Source organism: Telmatherina bonti (assembly GCF_933228915.1).
Source record: "Telmatherina bonti genome assembly, chromosome: 5".
NCBI classification, from domain to species: Eukaryota; Metazoa; Chordata; class Actinopteri; order Atheriniformes; family Telmatherinidae; genus Telmatherina; species Telmatherina bonti.
In genome coordinates this window covers 31,430,736-31,452,775 of record NC_136623.1, presented here as the reverse complement: position 1 = coordinate 31,452,775, position 22,040 = coordinate 31,430,736, and the positions used below count along the sequence as shown (strand labels likewise).

Sequence of the window (22,040 nt, the reverse complement as noted above, 5' to 3'; positions counted from 1 at the left end):
TTCTACTTTGGAAAATACGCACAAGACACAGTGTGATGTCGAAGGCCATGAGTCATGTCCTAAAATAAACTTGAGATCGTTCGAGAAAGCATTTCTGTGTATTACAATCATCCTTAAGGACTTTTAATCCAATCCGGTTATAGAATTATAATTCTCCAGCTCCATTTTCTTGTGCAGATATTGTCATTTTCTGGCACCAGAAAAGTGATCTTTAAATTACGGTGGTTTGCAACACATCTGATATGTCAAGATAGCTGCTCATCACAGCTAATTAAAAGCTTCAAAACGCATTCATGTGTCTCCAGACTCTTGATGGTGCTGTAGCTATAAAGATATTACTATTTTGGAATTTATTCATTTTGTGAAAAAAAAAAGATCACTGGCTTTATTTTACATTAGATGGTTTTATTTAATATTAAAGTGTTTATTGACTTTTTTTATTGATTTTTTTTTTTACTCACCAAAAGCTTGAAAGAAGTACTTATGAAATCTAATGCAATCAAATACAACAGCTTTGCCGTAAAGCCTAATGTACAATGCTTCTACAGATTAGTTTTTTTATGATGTTTTCAAAATTTCTGTTACATTTTAATTCTGCTTTAAAAATAATGCAATCTTGTAAACTACAACCATCATACCATTTGATGGGTTTCTGACATGAATTCCTTTGCAGAAGTCCAGACAATAAAGCGGCAGATTTCTAAAGGTTGCATCTTTAAGCGGTTCCTTGCGTCTCTATAAATATTTTTTTAGTGTCCAGCAGGACATTGCCTGTCTTGGACTCTGCATCAATTGCTTTATTGCTTATAGTCCAACAGATTCTCCTTACTTAAGTGCATGATATCATACTAATTTCCCTAATGTTTATCCTAAGTATCACAAACTTCAGGTATCAAGTTATCGCTGGATAAATTGCAGTGAAGTTGGTAGAAATAACTTGTATTTTTCTAATGTATGAAAATTATAAGCACAATTTAACCATGACACAAAAGCAAGATCTTCCACAGGGTATTCCTTTCTTATTTAAATTGTAGATTTAACTTGTAAATTGTTTTTACTCAACTGCATGTGCTGGACAGTTTTATCTGAAAATATACATTTTTACTATTTCAAAAAACCTTTTTTGAACATTTTCACTCAGTTTTAATCTCCTATGTAACTTTTACTTGTTTTGTTTTGTTTTCCATAAAAGTACAAATAAGCCAATGTCTAAGAATAAAAAAATCCAGTTATTACTCCAGTTATTAGCAGGTGAGAGGCAGAGTACGCTCTGGACAGTTTGACAGTCCATCACAGATAGTGATTACATTTTTTGCAGAGCCACATAATACCTATTTGTGACTCATCCATGACTAATGCTGTCCAGATCTTGACCCTCAAAGTTTACTGAAGCAGTGTGTTCACCCTGAGCAGAGAAAGGAACAAAATACGTCCATAGAGGTGCTTTGGAGCCCACAAGAATACTTGTCTTGAATTCTCACCAAATATTGACTTTCAAACTTCTTAGAATCAAATATTATTTTTCCTTATTGTATATTTCTATTGATGTTTTAATATAGATGTACTAATTTCATGTTTCCCCTGACAGTATAAGTACTGATGCTTCGGTAATTTAAAAAGTCAAGGGAACCAAGGCAAAGGATCAACATGACACAGGAAAAATAAACAGTACTGGCTGATAAAACTAAAATACAGAAGGTATTTTACTGTTATAACATAAAGCTAACTTAATGGCAGACAAACAAGCTACAGCATTCAGTTCTTTCAGTTGATCCAATAAACACAATGACAAATTATCTTAGCCAAAACAAACCAAATGATTGCATGGGTGCCTCATTTTACTGCACATGAAGCAAGGGACACAAAAAAAGGTTTCAGCAGAGTAAATCTTGTTTCTTCTTCGTGTAAAAATAACCACTGAGTAAAAGCCTGCTGTCAGAAGCACCCAGTAAAACAGCAACAGGCCACGGTGAGTGGTGTCTATTTATGACTCATTTCTACCTGCCTTCAGCTTGCAGAGAGCAGTTAGCGTGGAAGACAGAAAGGTTACTCCTAACAAGGGAAGAATTGTTTGGCATCACAAGACAGCGCAGTGTTGCTGTTGAGAAAACATGGTAGCAGAGAAACCTATTAGAGATGGGCCATTTAGTGGCTGACATTAGCAGATGTCAGCGGGGTATGTTCAACACATGGTCACCTTTATGTGGCAGGCCCTGAAAGAAGGAAAACAAGTATGATGCTCAGTGAAGACATTCCAGCCTTTTGGAGAACTCACATGACTGGAAATGATCTGGATGTTTTCATTCCGATTTAGGAGACTTGTGTGTGGGGGTTTATTGTGACTATATTTTCCCTCAAATGGTTTCAGCCTCATAAAGAAGTCACACACAGGCTTTTAGGAGAAATATCGGCGGTGCCTGGAAGAAAGCCTATGTTTTCACATTCAACAAAACGTTCAGTTGGATGCCTCTTTATAAATGAAATGTTTCACTTCATCATGACCGCAAAGAAATTACAGAATTTTTGAAAGGTTTACAAGTCAGAAAAACCAGTCAAGTAAATAAAACGTATGCACGCTTTCCAACATAAGTCAAAACATTAAAAGAAAATATTAAAAAATGATTGTGAAACTCATGTTCATTTTTTCCCCCCCACAAAATAGACTAGTGATCTGTTAATTTACTTTATCATAATTCATCAAATAAAATGTATTTTATGATGATTATAGAGTGTATGTTACACAAAACAATGTTACATTTTACTTTACCCTACTTATAACTGTATTAAAACATCAACATTTTAATGTTTGAAATGAAATGTTGACAGATGTCATCATACAAAGAAGGGGTAGACAACTCCGGTTCTCGAGTGCCACAGTCCTGCAAATGTTAGGAGTTTCCCTGCTTCAACTAACCTGGCACACATCAGAACTAATCGGCAGACTTGTGCAGAACTTGACATCAAACTCTGCACAAGTCTGCTAATTAGTCATTGATCTGAATCAAGTGTGTTGCAGCAGGGAAACTCCTACCATTTGAAGGACTGTGGCACTCGAGGACTGGAGTTGCCCTTCCCTGATATTAAGACATAACCCAGCCATGAAGCTTATGTGTTTGTGAATTGTCCGCCACCCCTTTTCTTCTTCGTCCCCTTGTGGAGGATGCTGAGGTTGTCGCTGATTGGTCAGTTCTTCTGCGCGCTGCCGTATCACACATCCACTTCCTTTTCCCCGGAGCAAAGATGGCGGAGTACGACCTCACCACTAAAATAGCTCACTTTTTAGACCGTCATCTCGTTTTTCCTCTGCTGGAGTTCCTGTCCGTCAAAGAGGTATGGAAAATATCAATCTTTTAACACTTTGTCACATTTTCCCGGTATTTTTAATCAAAGAAAATATGGGTTTTAAACAGTTAGGCAAGCTGAGGCACGCGGAGGAGTTGGCCACATTTTCTCTCCACGTGTAAAGCAGTGCTGTTTTAAACCGGAAGTGTGGAAAACTGCTTTCAAAATAAAATCAGGGAGCTGGGTTACACTTGACATTAAGTTGTTCAACTGTAGAAACAGATCATATAAATGAACAAAACTAGTGTTTCACTGCCAAACTTTAATTGTTGGCATAAAGACATTAAAAATCGTGTACTACTTTAAATTTACACGTAAAATTTGAAGGGACGGTATCGGAAGTTTAACTCAGTTACCATCAGCTTAACTGTTGCAAAGGCTTTAATGGTGCAGCTTTGTACGTACTACTTTGGCGGTAGTTCCGTGCATAATGAACATGATTATTTTAACCACCTTATTGTCAATAAGGATTTACTTTTGGGTGCAAAAAGCCCTCATAAAGGAGCCGTTCACGATGGAAAATTTAATATCAAACCGATTAATCAAACATCTGAAGAATAATAACGCTTTTTGTATCATTTATGTATCTATATCATTATGTATCTGATATAAACTTACTTTTTTCTGTTTGCATAGTAACAGCGGTCATATTATTATCCATATATACTGTACGAGTTACAGTTCTGATACTTTGTAAACTTTAAACCTTTATCATTTTTGTGATAGTTTTTTTTATTTAAAACAATGGATAGATACCTGATAAAGGAAAGCTATTTTGACAACTATTGCAGGGACTAAAATAACTCAGTTTTATCTTTGTTAAAACAGTTCATATGAATCCATGTAAGCGACTAGGGCAGATATAAAGGCTACAAAGAGTTGAAAACGTGTTTTAGTTTTAATAACAGGGTAATGTGCTAGACTTTTTAACTAAATACAAAATTATAAATGTAGATTATTGTGTTTATTTGTAACATGCTTAGAAAATCTTTGCTCTTTTTTTCTATTTGCTGTCTTGAAGATTTACAATGAACAGGAACTGCTTCATGGCAAACTGGACCTTCTCAGTGACACAAACATGGTGGACTTTGCCATGGATGTCTACAGAAGCCTTTTTCCTGACAAAGAAATTCCCCATAGTGAGTTTTGTTGCTTTCTGGATACACACGGTTCATCCCTATTTCATCTGTGTTAACACATAAAACACTAAGTAATAAAGTTATAGCTTGACAAACATCATAAAAGGCGACTGGTGCACACAGCTCACTCCATTCAGAATCGATTTAGCAGTAAACATAGCTTTAAAGCATTTTCTCTACGTAGTTCAAGACTCTGTGCATTCCAGTTTATGATGTTGCTGTAACTAATATCTATCTTTATCATGCTTGTGGCAGCTCTCAGGGAGAAGAGGACCGAAGTTGTGGCCCAGTTAAAGCAGCTGCAGTCAGAGACAGAACCCATTGTGAAGATGTTTGAGGACCCAGAGACGACAAGGCAGATGCAGTCCACCAGGTCTGATCATTTTATTTATTTGAATTAATTATTTTGGCTTTGTATTAATTCTGGTGTTGGTAATGAAAAAAAACAAAACTTTAGACGATACTTAATGTTAGGAATTTCCTTTGGTGCATCTTGAATGACAGATGTATTTCAGGGTTTTTACTGACCATGGGGAAAAAGTCAAAGGAAAATTGTCTTTAATTAGATTCTTTGTTTGTTTTCTGTGATCCAAATAGTTTGACAGTGTTCACATTTTATTTCAATACATGTATTTGTTGTTTCCCCAGATTTGCAGTTTTTTCAGATTTGAGGCCTGATTGCTCAACATTTACTCAGCTTTTATTTATGTTTTGTTAGATAGCTACCATTGCAGAGTAAAAACAAAATTCTTTTAGATTAAGACTTATTTGTCAGTCACATTTTTGTTTCGTTTTTCCTCATACCATTAGATTTGTAAAACAATAGGAAACTCATCTGGTGTCAATGATGAGCCATCGTTGATGCCAAAAGACATCCTGCAGTTTTACTATGCTATCATTATCTAAATTATGCTTGATAGCATTGATTGTTTTATACATTATGCCTAAATTTCAGGATCATCTTGTGTTAGAAATGTGAAATCTGAATCCGAGTCCTTTAATCCACAGACCCAGAAGGATTTTACTGAAAAGTAATTGTGGATCAGATCGATAGTCTTTTCCGTAACTATGATCTGTTGTTTCTGTCCTGTTTGTTTGGATTTGATTTGTTAAAAGAATTTAAAAAATATCTTGTGGAGTTTCGAGTAAACATGGTACTCTGTCTTATTCATGGTTGATTTATATCTAAACGTCAAAAACAAAACAATTCTTTAATCGTTCCAGGACATTGTGAAGAGATATATGTGCATTGGCTGTTGCTCTAATAAGTTTTCGGTCTGTCTTTCTGCTATACACAGCAGGCTGACATTCCACACTTCAGGGAAAGCAACATGGGAGCTTTTAGAAACCGCCCATCTTTAACCTCCAAGCAGAGACAACTTGGCTGGAAGCAGTGAAGAATCCTGCTTCAGCCTAAGTGAAATTCATTTTAACACACAACACATACGTGCCAGCAAATGCACACTCACTCTTTCCCTTTATAAAACTGAATTTATCCTAGAAACACGCATAGTTTCAGTGCGGTGTTCACATAAATAGATTTTTGGTCAAGGGCAAAGTAGTAAAATGCATTTGGGATACAATGGTTTAGGAGAGCCAGTGCATTCCTTTATTTCGACAAACCCGTAGAGACACAGAGGCTGTGCTGTGAAGTCAGTCTCCCCTGTATTCATCAGACATAATTTGTTAGACATGACTCTTTCAGATATGTCGTAGCCAAACCAAATGTAATAAACAGCCCATCACTTTGTTTTAAATGTGAAATAGTCCTCATTGAAGTATGGCTCTTGTTTTGGACCAAAAATGAGACATTTTACCTGAATTAGGCTCTGAAAACAGGCAGACTCAAGCGAAGTGCTTAATAACAAACACTGCTCTTTTTTTTTTTTCCTCTCTCTCTCCAGAGATGGACGGATGCTGTTTGACTATTTGGCAGAAAAACATAACGTAAGTTGGCTCGATTTGCTGACGTCTCACTCCTTTACTGTGTTTCCCATGCCTCTTGTGTGAACCCACGGTTGTTTCAGGGGGGCAAAGTGGGAGGGACAGGCCGAGGATGGAAAAGCAGAATTACTTCCCAAAACCCTTAACTCATTTTCGGGGTTTGTATGGCTTGCACAAATTCTGTGGACATTTACATTCTGTGGTGAATTGTTAAGAATAAACGGAATAGCTCGGGACCCGTGGATAGAGCCGCAAGAATGCCGGAGGTTCTATATTTACCATGATGTTTGGCTTCTTGCCCTCCCCTTCATTGGTCCACTCCTACTTCAGTATCCTGCTGACCTGCAGGCTGTCCTCAAATGTACCTCCACACAGCCGAGGCACTGGGCCCCTCCGAGACTGCTGAAGGAAAGGCTTTATGTTGGGTTTTCTGAAATTTGTATGAATGCCCTGACGTCATTTCTTGCTGTTCTGACATACTCTACACAAAGAACAACTTAAGTAGACAGGAAGGCTTAAAATGACACCACTGTATAAAAATACTTTCTCCTCTTTGGTTTGTCTGACCACTGCTAGGTGTTTTTTACGTATTCCTTGCCATATGGCCAAAAATTTAAAAAAATGAAACACTACTGATACCACATACCACCGCAGTGATTACTCTTTAAATATGGCAACATACACATTTATGTTATGGTCACAAACATGAGATTAACTTGATCTCGCAGCGCTTTATGTTACCTGTTAAATAATAAAATGTCCTCTTGTATTTCTCATCAAGTTTCGTCAGGAATACTTGGACACACTGTACCGATATGCCAAGTTCCAGTACGAGTGTGGAAACTACTCTGGAGCTGCAGAATATCTCTACTTCTTCCGTGTCCTGGTAAGCTTTCAGCTTCTGCCATACACATTCAGCATGGTCTGGTTTTAAATTAACTGTTGTTTTTTTTTTTTTTCTTTTACTTGGCTGATAACGACACCCTTCACCTTGTGGAACAGTTTCACTTCTGTATTACTATCCTCATTTATAGTTGTGGTTGGATGTTTATATACACAAATCATAAACATGAGATCCATTGCAGTTTTATGTATTAAGGAATTTTACTGGGCTGTTACTCTTGGGGATACATTGATCTTAAAACCTGAATCGTCCATAGTAGAAACAAAAACAGCATAGTGTCGATTTCCTGATATATTCGCATCAAAGTGATGCAAGGTAAAACTTTAAAGACACGTATATATGTGATCAGGTAGTTCTGGAAGTTAGAGACATATTAATGTGCCACAGTCACTTACATGATTTGTCTGCAGCTGGCACATTTCTGAGTTGGAAATAGTTTGTTTGACAGCCCTCGTGGACTGGACTCGCCACTTCTGGACAAATGAAATGTCTAGGATCATCAGTTCAAACAGTTATATTTAACTACAGGTTTAGACGAAGACCCAGTTACGCCAGAACTGTATTTACATAAACCAAATCTGTCATTCTTTGCTGAAATTGTGCCTCAAACTCAACATAGTCAAGCAGGGCTGAACTTTTCAGCTGCCCAAAGAAATAAAGAAAAAAACCCAAAACAAAACAGTTTTTTAATCAGACTACAAGAAAACGGTCTTCATGGCCACTGGGGTGTGGTTGGAGGATAACCTGGGAAATAAACCCATAAATGACTGTACTAACTGTGAAACATCTGTAGCATCATGTTATGTTACACAGTTTCTTGTTTTTGCTGATCAATAAAGTGGTCGTCTGTAAAGTAAAGTGGATCAAGAGATGGAGGGATAGTTCAGCAATCGACTAGATACTTAAAACTTGGACACAACTTTGTGTTCCAGTGAAAACAGCAACTTCAAACACATCAAACCTCATTATGGAACAAATAAAATGGGCTAACTTGTATTTGCAATGACCTGTCCAAAGCACTCATCTTTTTTTTTTTTTTTTTTTTTAAATATATATGTGGGTTATGCCTATGATCGTGATCTTTGCAAGACAAAAAAGACAATTTTTGACTCAGCATTTTCTGTCAAGATAATTAATCCAGTATATCACCAAATATCTGCTAGAAACATCTTTCTTTCGTGGCAAAGAAAAAGAACACTTGGAAGTAATTGAATGTGAAAAGCTTGCGTCATAGCCTCTTCACTTCCTCTCATGTTCTTTGAATAAGGAGGCCGCTGCTGCAGGACTTGAGTAGTGATCAGTGGCAAGCTGCATAATCTGTCTGTAGTCTTCTCTTGAGGCGGACCTGACCAGACAGTTTATTGATTTTCAGAACTGTAGCCACAGAGTCCCCAGTCACGACTTCTCAGCTTTTGCGGTTAGTTATGCAAAACTTCCACTTAGCATCAAGAGGGTTTCAGGCAATTTCAAGGTGTTTCCGAGAGAGTATGCTAATAATCAGGGGACAAAATATAAAATGTTAATAAACGTCATCATCAGACTGATTTTTTTTTTTATTCTGAATGGGAAATTATGAGTCATTTAAAACCCCAGGGTGCGAGAATTACTCCCATCTAGCAGTATGCTAATTGAATGCAAACAACGGAGTAGTGCTCTTTGGCGTTATTACCACTACTGAAGCCGCAGCGAGTCACAAATGTGAAAAGTTGGAGTGTCCCGTCAGGATATGAAGTACAGAGCGATATGTAATTCTGTTTCATTATTGATGCCAGTAAGTTACAAGCATGCCCTTCCATGTATTTGATAACAAGCTACTGCTACTAGCTAATGTCATCATTTGTAATCATGAGACTAGAGGGAAGACTTCAACCCCACCCTGCCTTGACAAATCTGCAGAAATAAATTATGAAACACGAAGAGAAAATGTGAAAATACAACTGAAAGAACCACACGGTCGCCTACTGGTGTGACTTCCATGAAGAGTAACGGCAAATTAAAACTGTTGCAATGGAGCTTTTCCACTGTAGGCTAACTAACAAATTAGCGACTCCGCCGTTTTTAGACAAAGTAATTGTAGATTATCGGACTTAACGGGAGGATAGATTAGTTGCTGGACTACCTGCCCTGTTTCTAACGTGTCGCCAAAATAAACTTCACTGTTAGATTGAATGAACTTACCTGTTGAGCAGGAAGCTGCAACCTCGGCATTAGTTTTGAAGTCCCTCTCCCTCATGACTCATCTCCATCTGGTAAACGCTACACAGATGTAGACTCTGGTTTTCTTCCAGGTATTATTTCTTTTTTTTCTTTTTTTTTCTTCTTCCTCTCACGCGGCAAAGAGTATGAATGGTCCTCCTGTTCAATGGAAAACAGCAAGTTAAGTGAACCATGGCCGTCTTTGCTTGTTTCTTTCCCCCCACCCCCCTCCGGCAATACACAGGGATTCACAGCTTAAACGCGTAAGATGAACAAGTTTGCCCCCTTTCAGCTATCCTGTTGAAAGATGCTGATGCAATATGGCAGACTTCTGTTGGGTGCGTCACCACCTACGTATTTATAAATACCTCATTCTAAGCTACAAGAATCCTTTTATGTGAATGCAATTGTGATTACAGTAAGGTAAAATAAGTATTTATAAAAGCAATACTTGATTTTTGCTAATAAAAAGTTACATTAGTTATGCTCTGCATCTTTTAAGAAGTTTTCCAGAAAAATATTCAAGTGACTTCAAACTATACTTTCTATTTAAAGGAACCATTCAGAGCGATAACATTTCTTTTTTAGTGCAGAAGTGCCCTTTTGGGTCACCCTGCCTGGTTTCTGACAAATGTGGCTTTTCTGTCCTTGATATAACTAAAATGTGACGAATGAATGGGACTTTTAAGCTTCCTTTCTTCTGTTTCAGTAAATCATACAAAGCAAACGTGTGGCTCAGCATCTCATCAACATGTCCTAGCTTGACTGCACCTATGCAACCAATCTGATACGCATTTAAGACACACACGCTGGTCTGCTTAAAAACACAGATCTGGGTTTACTTTAAGTGAACCAATTACAGGAAGTGGACAACAACTAAAGTTTGCAAGTATTATCCAATAGATAAGCTATTGTGCTTGCTTGTTGTTTGTCTTGTTTTGTCATTCTGTAATTCTTGATGCAGTCAGCAAAGGAAGGGGATATGTTGTTCAAAAGGTTTGGTTTGTTTGACTGAAGTGCAGTGTGAAAGTCAACTCAGGCTAGATGCTGTAATCACTAGTTATACCAAGTCCCAAGGTCCCAGTTGGATCCAGTGGGCAATGACCTATGTCTCCTTTCACAGGTAAGGTTGTAAATACTGTACTGGAGCTCTACATTTCCAGTGCAGACAATGCAGAGTACCTCAGAGTACTATTGTGCTTTTGAGTTGAAAAAATGACAGAAAGATGTCTAAATTTGGATTGACCACTTTGAGGACATTTAAATTGTAGAAGTGTTGTGTGTTTCTGTCTATTAATCCAGATATAGGTCTAGGTCAAGAAGTTGAGGTTCTGCCATTAAACAGTTCCTTCACTTTTAATGGTTCTGCCAACATGCTATGCTGAACCATAACTTCTGATAGGAATGGCTTTCTCAGACACTTAGGGGACATTCACACCAGAATAGTCTGGGGGACTCGGTCCAGTTGGGAAAACTGTTTACTATGTGGGGATACTCCGTTTTACAGGTAAAAATGACACATTAAATGTCATACTGGTAGATGTTTATAAGTGCAGGTGGACTGCAATTTTTTTCTTAGTTTTGTGGACATGAGGTTTTTTTTTTTTCTTTTTTTTTTTTTTTTTAAACTAATCCAGCACTGAAGTCACCTTTATTCTGAAAAAGTGCAGGAGTATTTCCAAACGTTGTGCTTACTGTGGGGAAAGCTCTCGCCATCCCGCATGGAGCAGCCAGTGAGATATTTTTCTGCAGCTGGTTCTGTGGTTTGGAATTGGGGAACACAGCTGAACCCAGGGATGGTGGGTGATATCTGGTTTATGCAGCATTCTCCCAGACAAATGAATAAAGACTATAGAGACTATAGGCAGGTGGTCTACTGGTTCAGTACAATATTATGCAAGTTTAAAAAAAAAAAATCTTTACTCAAATTCTGCTTAAAATGAACCTCCACTTATGTGTTTTTAACAATGAAAAATAAAACATATTACATTATAAGAACTAATAAAGAAAAGTAATGTAAAGGGGGACTGGGGTGTATTTACAATTAATATGTTATGTTAACATGTGATCATGTGATTCAAAATGCAGCTTATACATATACTGGTCATGTCCAGTCTAGATGTCAGTTAGAGATACCAACAGGTTTCATCATAATGCATTCGGGGGGGTTCAGGTTTGTATAAATTGACTGGTGCAGGACTCTGCACTTAAGATTCCTACTTTACTGTGATGATTAGAACATGTTTTCTGAACAGTTGGTGTTCATACTGTGCTAAACGAATCATGCTATCTTTGGAAGTAGACCATGGTCTGTTTTAAAGCTGACCAAACATTAGTCATGTGAACTTTCCCTTTGTTACTTGCCCCTTGGTTGCAAATATAACACCCACACTGACACTAAACACACTCCTCAACTCACAAACCCACATCTACAACATCAAGAGTCATTTAACAAACGGCTGAATTCTAATTAAATGATTTACATAGCAAAAGCCAGATATTGTTAGGGAAGTCATTGGTATCATATATATATATATATATATATATATATATATATATATATATATATATATATATATATATATATATATATATAATATAAAAAATAAAAATTTTTATTTATATATATATATATATATATACACTTCAATGTACACATTGACATTTTCTAAAAATTTATATATAAATTTTTAAAAAGATTCAATGTGTACATTTTTTTAAAATTTATTTATTTCATTCAATAAATCAAAGCATATTTTGAAATCTGAACATATCTTTAAGTTAAATTTGAATGAAAGAAAGAGCAGCAAAGGTAGTCTTATATTATCTACCCCTTTTTTTTTTACTTTCAGTACAGTATATAAACAAACAGACAAAAAATAAAATAGGAAAAGGAAGCAACTAATGAAAAAATGTCAAAGTAGAATTCTACCAACATCAAGGCCAACACAAACATTTAACAAAGCCTCTCTTTTTTTTAATTGCCATAAATTTACTCTGTTTCATTTCACTTTATTTTACTCTGCTGGACATCCATGCAGCCTTTTTAGAGGCTCTGTAACCCAGTTTGGTTGGAGAGTCATGTACAAATCCGGCTATGAGGCTCTTCAAGGTTAATATGCCGAGTGAGTCAACTGGTCACTTTGGGACTTGTGTAAAAGCAGATCTGCTGTTAGCTATTTCCTACTCTGAAGCTTTTCGTCTTTAAGTTTTGGCATCTAAATGATTGAGGGAATCTTTTTTTTTTTTTTTTTTTCCCCCAGTAAATATGTAGCTTTGTTATGACCCAGTCAGTTTATCTCATGTCAAGTAAGTAAGTTCAACTCGGCTATAGATCCTTTAATGATCACTGAAACCAGCGTGCATCGTCGGTGGTTTCCGAATGTCATTCACTTGTCCGCTAACTTTGGTTTGACTTTGGCTCAGCGTCTGTCTTTGTGGTGAGGCGAACAGTCTTGCCAAAGCCCGCACTTAGAGAATGGGCGACAATATCATTATAGGTTTTTTTTTCATGAATGGCAAAAAAAAAACCCCTTTAAGACCATCTTTTGTTTTTATTGTAAGCATTTGAAACTGCACTGCATTGTCCCTTGTTTTGTTTTTTTAATGCCATTTATTCATTGTGCACATTTCTGAAGTGTCCCCTCCTGAAAAACTTGGCAGTGGCAATGAACAGTGATGAGCCTTTTTCCCTACAAACAACCCTCTTAACCCAAAGCATCTGAGTAAAAGACATACATCTACAGTGACAAGTAATCTGTGCAAGGGAGGATAAAGTGATCCAAGAAAGGTCTTTATGACCTTTCAATATATGTCTCACTGGTCCAGCAATTATCATTTATGTCTTTGCAATTGATTCAATGCGAACCAAAGTAGCTCTAAGTGAAGAAAGTTGTTCAAAGTTTTTTAGACCCTTCATGTTGAGTTCAAGCCAGATCAGACTCAGTAACTAGATATTTGTTGCTTACTCTTGACAATGCAGGAGGCTTTTTAGGAGGGGGAATGGTAGAAATGGATTTCATTAGCTAGAGTCTGTGTACTGATCTCCCCCTCCTTTCTGTTCAGTGTTTTTGTGGACCTCCCATCCTCACAAGCCCCTTGTCTGTCTCTCCCTCCCCCATATGGGAGAAGTGAGGCTCCATAAAGTCATTTAACGTGGGAAACCCAGTCAATTAAACGAAGGAAGCCAGCCTTGCAAAATCCATGCCTCAGGTCTTGTTACAGTGTGGCCTCGCCCGAAAAGAGCAACTTATTCATATCATCACTTAATGCAGGGATTGAATGTTAAGAATAAAGATTGAGTATCCCGACGGATCCCCAGCACAGTAAATTTATTGTTGCTGGTCAGTCAGTGAAAATGTGCCCATTTCACAAACCAGTGGAAACTTAAGGTAACTGCTGGAAAAACCCAGGTATTGAAACTTTTCTAGCGTGGCCACTAGTGAAAGCCAGACTCTGTGTGTAGAAAGCTGCCATAATGACCTGGAGGTCAGCCAAATGTAGCAGGCAGGGACTTCCAGGAGTGGAAAAAAAAAAGGAAACAAAACAAAACACAGACGAAGCGCTGACCTTTACACCAACAGCGTAGCCAGTTTCTTCTCTCCGAGTTACAATTCTGGGCTTTCTTCTGACTTCTGCACTGTTGGGGGATATCTCTGTAGATGCTTCTGATATTTTCTTCATACCTGTCAGCATCCATATGATCATACTGAGGAAAAAGGTTTTATATCTGAATTACTTTACCATTTTGCAAGGCTCATGTGAAAATCTGCTCTTATTTTTGTGTGTTTCCATTACTTGTACATCTGTCGTGTCTCACAGTCCACTGCAGCAGCTGCCCAATGGTGCGTAGGGGTGTGTGGTCAGCATTTAGGTTTCCCTGGACGCTCAGCAGACACCCACCCTGACTTCCTTTTTGACTCATGTCACCACGTCTGGTGTTCAGTGTTATCTTAAACTTCTGTAGCATAGTTTCCCATGAGCCTTTGGGTGTTGTCCAACGTCCACTTCAGTGATTGCACTGCTGAGATTTAGAAGCGTTCTCAACCTGTATTTCATTACCTGATTCCTCTTTGTTTGTTTTTAGGAGGTTCTGGAAATCAGAAACAGTAGCCTGCACCATGTTGGAGAGTAATTATCCCCTCAAAGATGTGTCTTGTTAGCATCAGTTCATATTTCAGCCTAATTATCCTGTGATAATGACAGAGTTGTTCAGATTTACTGAAGGTAATGGGTGGAAATTGTCGCAATTATCATTCTCCTGTCTGAACCTGGGCAACATTTGCAAAAAATGTTAACAAAGCAAATGTCACTAAATAGACTTTGATGAAATTTTTGCATATGTTGCGTTACATTTCTGTCCATAAGGTATCAGTTTTATTAGTGGGCTTTTAGAGGGGTATTTAAAATTAGCAACTTGTTTTTCCTCTGTTATATTGTTTTAATTGTTAAACTAGTTAATTCATTTCAGCTATCAAATTTCATTCAGTTTACAGTGGTACTAACTGAAAAAAATAAAAGTAAATCAGTCTTTTTTGGTTTATTTTTATTCTAAAAATAAACATGCATAGATCAAATTTATATGTTCAGTCACACATATCAGTGCAAAAAACACTCACCCTGCAGTTTGTCTCAATAGATTCATCACACAGAACTTATCTGTTTATCTTCTGGAACAGTATTCAATTCAACTTCAATTCAACTTTATTTATATAGCGTCAAATCACGGCAATGCCATCTCAGTAGACACTCATTTAACAGGGCAATACTTGTAATCCTTTTAAATGGGAAATTAAAGGTTGTACAAACATATATGTACATCCCCAAAGTTCATATTTTATTTTCTCAGGCATTAAAATAAAAGTACATCTGGATTGTAGCACACAAGACAATGAGCTCAGAGTTTATTCTCCAGTCCCATACAGGGACATGTGATACAGACCTTTAAATAAATTAGATATTTGGACTTTGAGGATTATACAATGCAACCAAAACATATTTTGTTGTTTTAGAGAATAGTGCTGCCACTGTCTTTTAATATTCATTCATTTAATATAATTCACCTTTAAAGTGTAGGGAAGTCGATTTTATAAAACTGTGAGCATTCTGATTCATTTCTCCTGTCTGTAGCACTATGTTCATGCAGCATGGTGTAACTGAACTTTATATGTTGTAGAAATGAGAAAACTCGATGTAACATTTAGCAGTGCTACTGATAAATTAAATTAACATTAACATGTATTTTGTCTCCATATTAGCATTAGATTTTAACAACTGTTTCTTGTCATGTGTTCCTAAGGTCCCGTCTACAGACAGGAATGCCCTGAACTCACTGTGGGGCAAGCTGGCCTCTGAGATCCTGATGCAGAACTGGGAGGCAGCCATGGAAGACCTCACCCGTCTGAGAGAGACTATTGATAACAACGTAAATGCCCCACTTCTCAGAATTTGATACTGCATTTAGATTCTCTTACATAGACTCCCATATTGACATTTCACTTGCAGTACAGCTCTGCTGTGGCATTTTATTTCTTACCACATGCACTCATCTGACTACTTAAGAACTTGGATCTGAGTATGAAGGAGTTGTTGGTATTTGATTGCCATTTAGAGGGCAAGCACTTATAATTTCTTTCTCCTTGTACCTTACTGAAGAATAACACTATTGTACACGTACTTTTTCCTCCTTTCTCTTTTTTTCCTTCTTTCTTCCTGTCTGAATGGATTTCTGACATGGTTCTGTCCAGTCTGTCAGCTCCCCTCTCCAGTCTCTCCAGCAAAGGACATGGCTCATTCACTGGTCTCTTTTTGTCTTCTTCAACCACCCCAAAGGCAGAGACAATATTATTGAGCTCTTTCTGTATCAACCACAGTAAGTACATCTATTTTTCCTTTTTTATTTTTCCCTTTTTTCTGTCTTTACACCAGGAAATTAAAAAATGTTGAGCAAGCATCAGGAATTACTTTTGAGGATAAAATTTATTTCCACTAGGGATTCAAAGCTTTGGTCCTGCTCACCATTTAAAGTACAGTTATGGTGACATGAAGAGATTTTGTTGTCTTGCTACACTCTTTGACATTAGTGATTTTGGTTTGTGAATTTTCAGAATATCTGTTGTTGGCTGTTATATAGGTGTGGTTTGGATGTATGAAATTGTGCTGTACTGAAATAATAGTTTCTTTTTTATGGCATGAAAGTTGATTTAGAGTAAACTATTTGCTTTAATAAGACGCTTTTGGGTGGCGGGCTTCTTCGTGAACCCTGCTGGTATTTTTAAAGTGGTTTCAGAAGTGTGTGTTTTTCGTGTGGTCTGTTTACTCTCCAAGTCGAGAAGTGGGCCATGTGTATCGCAGATCGGAAACTTTATACACTGTGTTAAAATTTGCACACCACCTATTTTGATGTCTTAGCTCCCTCCCCCTGTTCTGATTGCAGGCCTGTGTAATTGTACAGATGATTGGGCTCCACAGACAGTATGACGGGCGACCACAACACAGCACACTCAAATGTCTGGTTCCCTGAATTTTACTCAGTTTTTAATTTTATTGTGGATGATTAAGGAGGCCTGCCCAATAATTACTCATGAAAAGCTCACTCAACCATCTGTTTGGACAAACTGAGGTAGTTTTGTGTGCTTTGCATTTTCACAGTGTAGAAACCTCATGTTTTCCCCACTGCGGCTTGGCTTGGCTCTTGTTTCCCATCTCTTGACCAGTACTTCCTTTGGCTGAAGTAGGTGACCAGTGGCTGGCCTTCATCTCCACATTTGACCTCCTTTACCCTTGGAGTCAGCAGATGTTCATCCAAAACCATGTTTATGTGCTATTGGCAGACTGCACAGGCTGCAGGAGAAATGGTGTTCTTTCATGTAGTATATCACAGGTGAGGAGTGGGGAGATATCACTGCAGTAGTGTATGCTACGGTAAGTTTTTTCCCAGATGAACTCACCCATTTAGCCCCTTTAAAGAGAGGATATTGAAATTCACAATCACCATAGTACTCAGTTGTATCTTTCTTCAAAATTGGTCCTGCTCAAAGTGGACTTGGGTGAACACCCCAAGAAATGTAGGGTAAAGGGATTCTTGTGAGATTGCTTGTTATTGGAGCCGCCAGGAGAGTGAGTAGGTGTAAGTTAATCAGAAACACAGCATGAAGTGTTGCGGTGTTCCACAGGAGTCACACAACTACAAAGAGAGTGAAGGAGTTCTCCTAAAAGCAGGCCAATGCCAGGCTTTGCCAAGTGGCCTACTGCTGTTTTTAGAGCCAGCATCACAGCTGCCACAAGACCCCTGTCCCTTTAATTGATTCAGTTAATTAAACTGTTGTCAGCGCCGTTTCTAGAAGCACCATGTGTTCCTCTGGTCATTGTTGCAGGAGATCCAAAGGGGCCTGACCCACTTCCTCTTTTGAGATTTGATGTGGTTGATGATGGATTGAGTTTAAAAAAAAATGTTTTGAGACCTTTGGTGATGCAGGCAATGTCAGTTCATCTCCATCTTGACGAGGAAAGTGAGCTTGCTTGTTTCTTTTCCAGGACAGTGTCTCCAGAGTGGATGTGGGATTAGAATCAGGCTGTAACAGCATTGTGTCTCTTGTGTTCAGCCCTTTGCAAGTTGACCTGTGGTTGGAGCATCAGTCCCTCATGGATTAAGTTTCAGCTGCTGGGCAGCTCCCTGCTCACTGATCTAAATCTTGTCAGGGTTTCCTCTTCCTCCCCCCGCTCTCACAAAGCTCTAATGAAAGAGACGGCTTAAAGCTGGAACCTGTGTGTGGAAATGAAGGTCCTGTTGGGACATTCATTTGTTTAGCGGCAAAGCCTTCCTCTCTATGTGAAATGCCAGGAGCTTGATGGGCAGCCAGAATCTTATATTGTGTGTCTTTGTAAAGATCAATTCTTTGCTTACATTGGTGTCATAAGTGAATACATTTACCCTGCCATATTCCAGGTACCTCAATGCTATCCAGACTATGTGCCCCCACATCTTGCGTTACCTAACCACAGCAGTCATTACAAACAAGGATGTCCGTAAGCGTCGGCAGGTTCTGAAGGATTTGGTGAAAGTCATACAGCAGGTAAAGAAAAAAAAAAGTTTCTCTTTCAAGCAGTTCTGTTTATAAAGTGTGCAAATGAATGAGGCTTTGAAGGATGAGTAAGTGGCAACACTTTGTTTTGAACTCAGCGGGTGTATCAGGTATATATTACAGATTTGGCCCAGCTGGAGAAGCTTTACAATCTTTTCTTCTGGTGAAAGACGCTGACTGTTATACAGGCAGATCTTCTTCACTGGTGACAGTCGCTGCTACATAGATGTGAGCGCGGTTGTGGTTGGTTGTTTGTAATGACTAAAGTATGTACTCAGGACTCTTCTATGTGGCCTCAGGTCATTTGGGAACCGTTCTTTGAGAATGATCTAGAGCTGTTTGGAGTACAGAAAATGTGTTTCACTTCAGCCCCTCTAAATTGTTTACTGAGGTATTGTGCTCCGCAGGTGGCCACTTTTCCTACATAATAAATGTCAGTAGTTTGGATTTATGTTTTTTTTTTGTGCATGTTAGGGAAAAGAAAATATCAGGATGTCAGATTTGATTCAGCTACATTTAAGTTTAAACACATGCACGTCTAGTCTAATCAATAATGGATTTTATTCTTTTTTTAAGGAGTCTTACACCTACAAAGATCCAATCACTGAGTTTGTGGAGTGCCTGTATGTGAACTTTGACTTTGACAGTGCCCAGAAGAAACTCAGGGAGTGTGAGTCGGTGAGTTACCATAAATTTTTTCCATCTTTTTTAGCTTAATTTATTGGTGTTTCAATGACAATATAGAGGTCTTCCAAGGAGATCTGATTTCTGGGTCATGCTTCTGAACTTCCTCACAGAGCATTGTGATAAACATGGTCTGTAATCATGTGACCTGTCTGACCCTCTGACTGAGTTCTGTGAAGACAGAACAGTGAGTCTATGCCTTGTTTCACGCTGTCAGATATAGAGTCTCTTTGGACACTATGACTCAGGCCTCAGTCAGATTTTACTATGGCCTGTAATTGACCCATCAGCCTGGTAGTTAACAGTAAAAGCTTTATAAGCAAAAGTCTCTGCAGAGGCGTGCAGACACTTGCTTCCAGTGGGAGATCAGTCAGAGCATCTCTTTTTGGAGTGTTTATTTCAGTTTTGGTTTGTAAAGGTTAAATGTAACCATGATCCTCGATGTGAAAATAGAACATGAGTAGTACACAATGAAAGTTCTCTTTGTATGTTGACGGCAAAGCTGAACACACCAAGAATAATGAGATATGCTCTTCAGCTGAGTGGGGAAAAATGCGTCTTGCAAGCTACGATTTAGAGCACATTCACATCAACCTTTTTGATTTGAATCCTACTCTGTTTGCTTGGAAAGTCCACTTCATTCTCGAAATGTGAATAAATTCTGATTTGGATCAAAGAAGCGAACTAGGTCTGCCTTCATATGCAGGGCTTAGTCAGTTTCAAGCGAACCAAATACAGGCAGCGGATTACGAAAAGTCACTTCCTGCATTTGGTGTAGTATTGCAATGTGGATAAATACATAGTGATGACGTTAAGGGTCCTCTGCCTTGTCTGTTTATACTGCGGTCATTGCTGCAGTGTATTTCTACAGTATACTTGCATAAGACAACATAAAAAAACCAAAATCAGCGATCGATTCATGTTTAACTCGCTAGTCTTCTCTACGTGGGTCTTGTTCTCTCCTTTGCTAAATACTAGTGATAATGGGGATATATTCTAATGGTTTGGCTGGTTTGACCAAAATGCTGCTGAACACGATTTCAGTCCGAATGGATACACCCCCCTGCAACTGAGCCAAGCCCCCAAATTGGACAGTCTAGACTATTCTGATGTGAATGAAAGTAAGTAAGCAAGTAAAGGTTTATTTATATAGCACTTTTCAAGATAAAAATCACAAAGCCCTTTACAACAAAACACAAAACATTAAAACATTAAAAACAAATAAGATTATGTAAAAGCAAGATTAAAAGGATTTCTTGAGCTGCTTTTTAAAAGAAATCACCGACTCAGCCAACCTTAGGCTGAGAGGAAGGTAGTTCCATAAAGCAGGGGCCACTGCTGCACCTTTTGTTTGAACCGCGTATGTAAAACCACCAGCAGACCCTGCCTCCTTAGTGCATATTTATGGGAGAAAAAAAAAATGATTTCTGTCATGTGCCTTTCTGGCTAAGGAGTGTGCCATTAGCCTGCTTTGTGCTGCCCACCAGAATAAGAAAAATCAGTCTACTTTGTCAAGCCATATTGTAAAAACATTTTGTTCAACTAGTTTGTATTATTCATGTTAAACAGAATTCTTATAAAGTTCCATTATAAAGTAAAGCGAAACCTTGTTGAAACAAAGTTGAGTAAACATTAAATATGGACTGCTTAAAAAATAGCTAAATCATTTCATCGCAAGGTTTGCTCTCATGTGTTGCCTGTAGACCATACCAAAGTGTGTCAGTGGCAACACACCCTTTTGCCTCTGTTCCCCACACACCAAATGCTTCTTTTCTGAAAGAATATCTGCAAAGTGCAAACACACTGAGCCAAACATCACCATTTCTATGAATACATCCTCAGGAAGTAACTTCTTGTGTATTCAGTTTGAGGGTTGCAGTTGTGCAGATTTTTGACATTTTCCCTGCTCCAATGCACCTGACTCAAATTATATTGATCCAGCAGTTCTGCATGACTTTTCATTTGAGTGAGATGTGTTGGAGCAGGGAAATGTCAAAGTCCTACAAGGGCGTCTGTGCTCCTGGGACCAAATCAAATAGCTCTTTAACAAACCATTGCTGGAGGGAGGATGTGTAACTTGACAACGGTCTTCGGTGTGTTCGTTTGCTTTCACAAACAAATCCCTTTTAAATCAGGTGAGTGACAGAAAACCACTTGCTGTTATTGTATGTTATGCAAACAGGTATTTGTAGAGAGCCTCAGTTATACCCCATTTCTGTATTTAAATTGGTACGTCGGTGTCTAAAGTTATCTGTTACGTCTCTGCCCACCTACTCCCTTTCATCTGTTACATTGGCATGTTTGCTCGGCAATACGTCCACTAGAGAGCAGTGCATAGTACAGAGAACACTTTCACCCGGTTAGCAACGTTGGTTTCAGAATGCGCTGCCATGGCATATTCCTTGTTTTGCTGGTTGCACATACGCTACACTGCACAGCATTTTGCCATGTGTGGCTACACATCTACAAGCTCTCAGAAAACAGACAGAATTACGTATGTTAAGGATGCAGAACGTAGACAGAAATCAGTATTTAACATGGATCATAAATGAGGTTTTAGACATCACCACACTGCGTCATTTAACCCGGTGTGTGTGTGTGTTGAGTTCCAACATCTGTCAAAATGATGTGCACATTTAGTAAGCACTCTGCTTGATCGACTGTAAGACCATTTCCCGCCGTCATAGGTGCGTAACACAAGGAAAAAATGAAAGAGTGGCTGAGAGAGGTGTATGTAAAGAGGCCGGA

At 38.3% G+C, this 22,040-nt stretch overlaps 1 protein-coding gene across 1 annotated transcript in view; it reads left to right on the top strand.

The window, feature by feature from the left end:
* Positions 1-3,226: 3,226 nt before the first annotated feature.
* Positions 3,227-22,040, top strand: part of eif3ea (eukaryotic translation initiation factor 3, subunit E, a) — a 29,685-nt gene continuing 10,871 nt past the window's right edge. Inside the window, exons 1-9 of the mRNA XM_079240355.1 lie at positions 3,227-3,330; positions 4,364-4,481; positions 4,737-4,854; positions 6,386-6,428; positions 7,207-7,311; positions 15,824-15,949; positions 16,272-16,396; positions 18,473-18,599; positions 19,185-19,286. Of these exons, the coding sequence (XP_079096481.1) occupies positions 3,241-3,330; positions 4,364-4,481; positions 4,737-4,854; positions 6,386-6,428; positions 7,207-7,311; positions 15,824-15,949; positions 16,272-16,396; positions 18,473-18,599; positions 19,185-19,286 (954 nt within the window). The 5' untranslated portion in view covers positions 3,227-3,240. The remainder of the gene's footprint in view (positions 3,331-4,363; positions 4,482-4,736; positions 4,855-6,385; positions 6,429-7,206; positions 7,312-15,823; positions 15,950-16,271; positions 16,397-18,472; positions 18,600-19,184; positions 19,287-22,040) is intronic.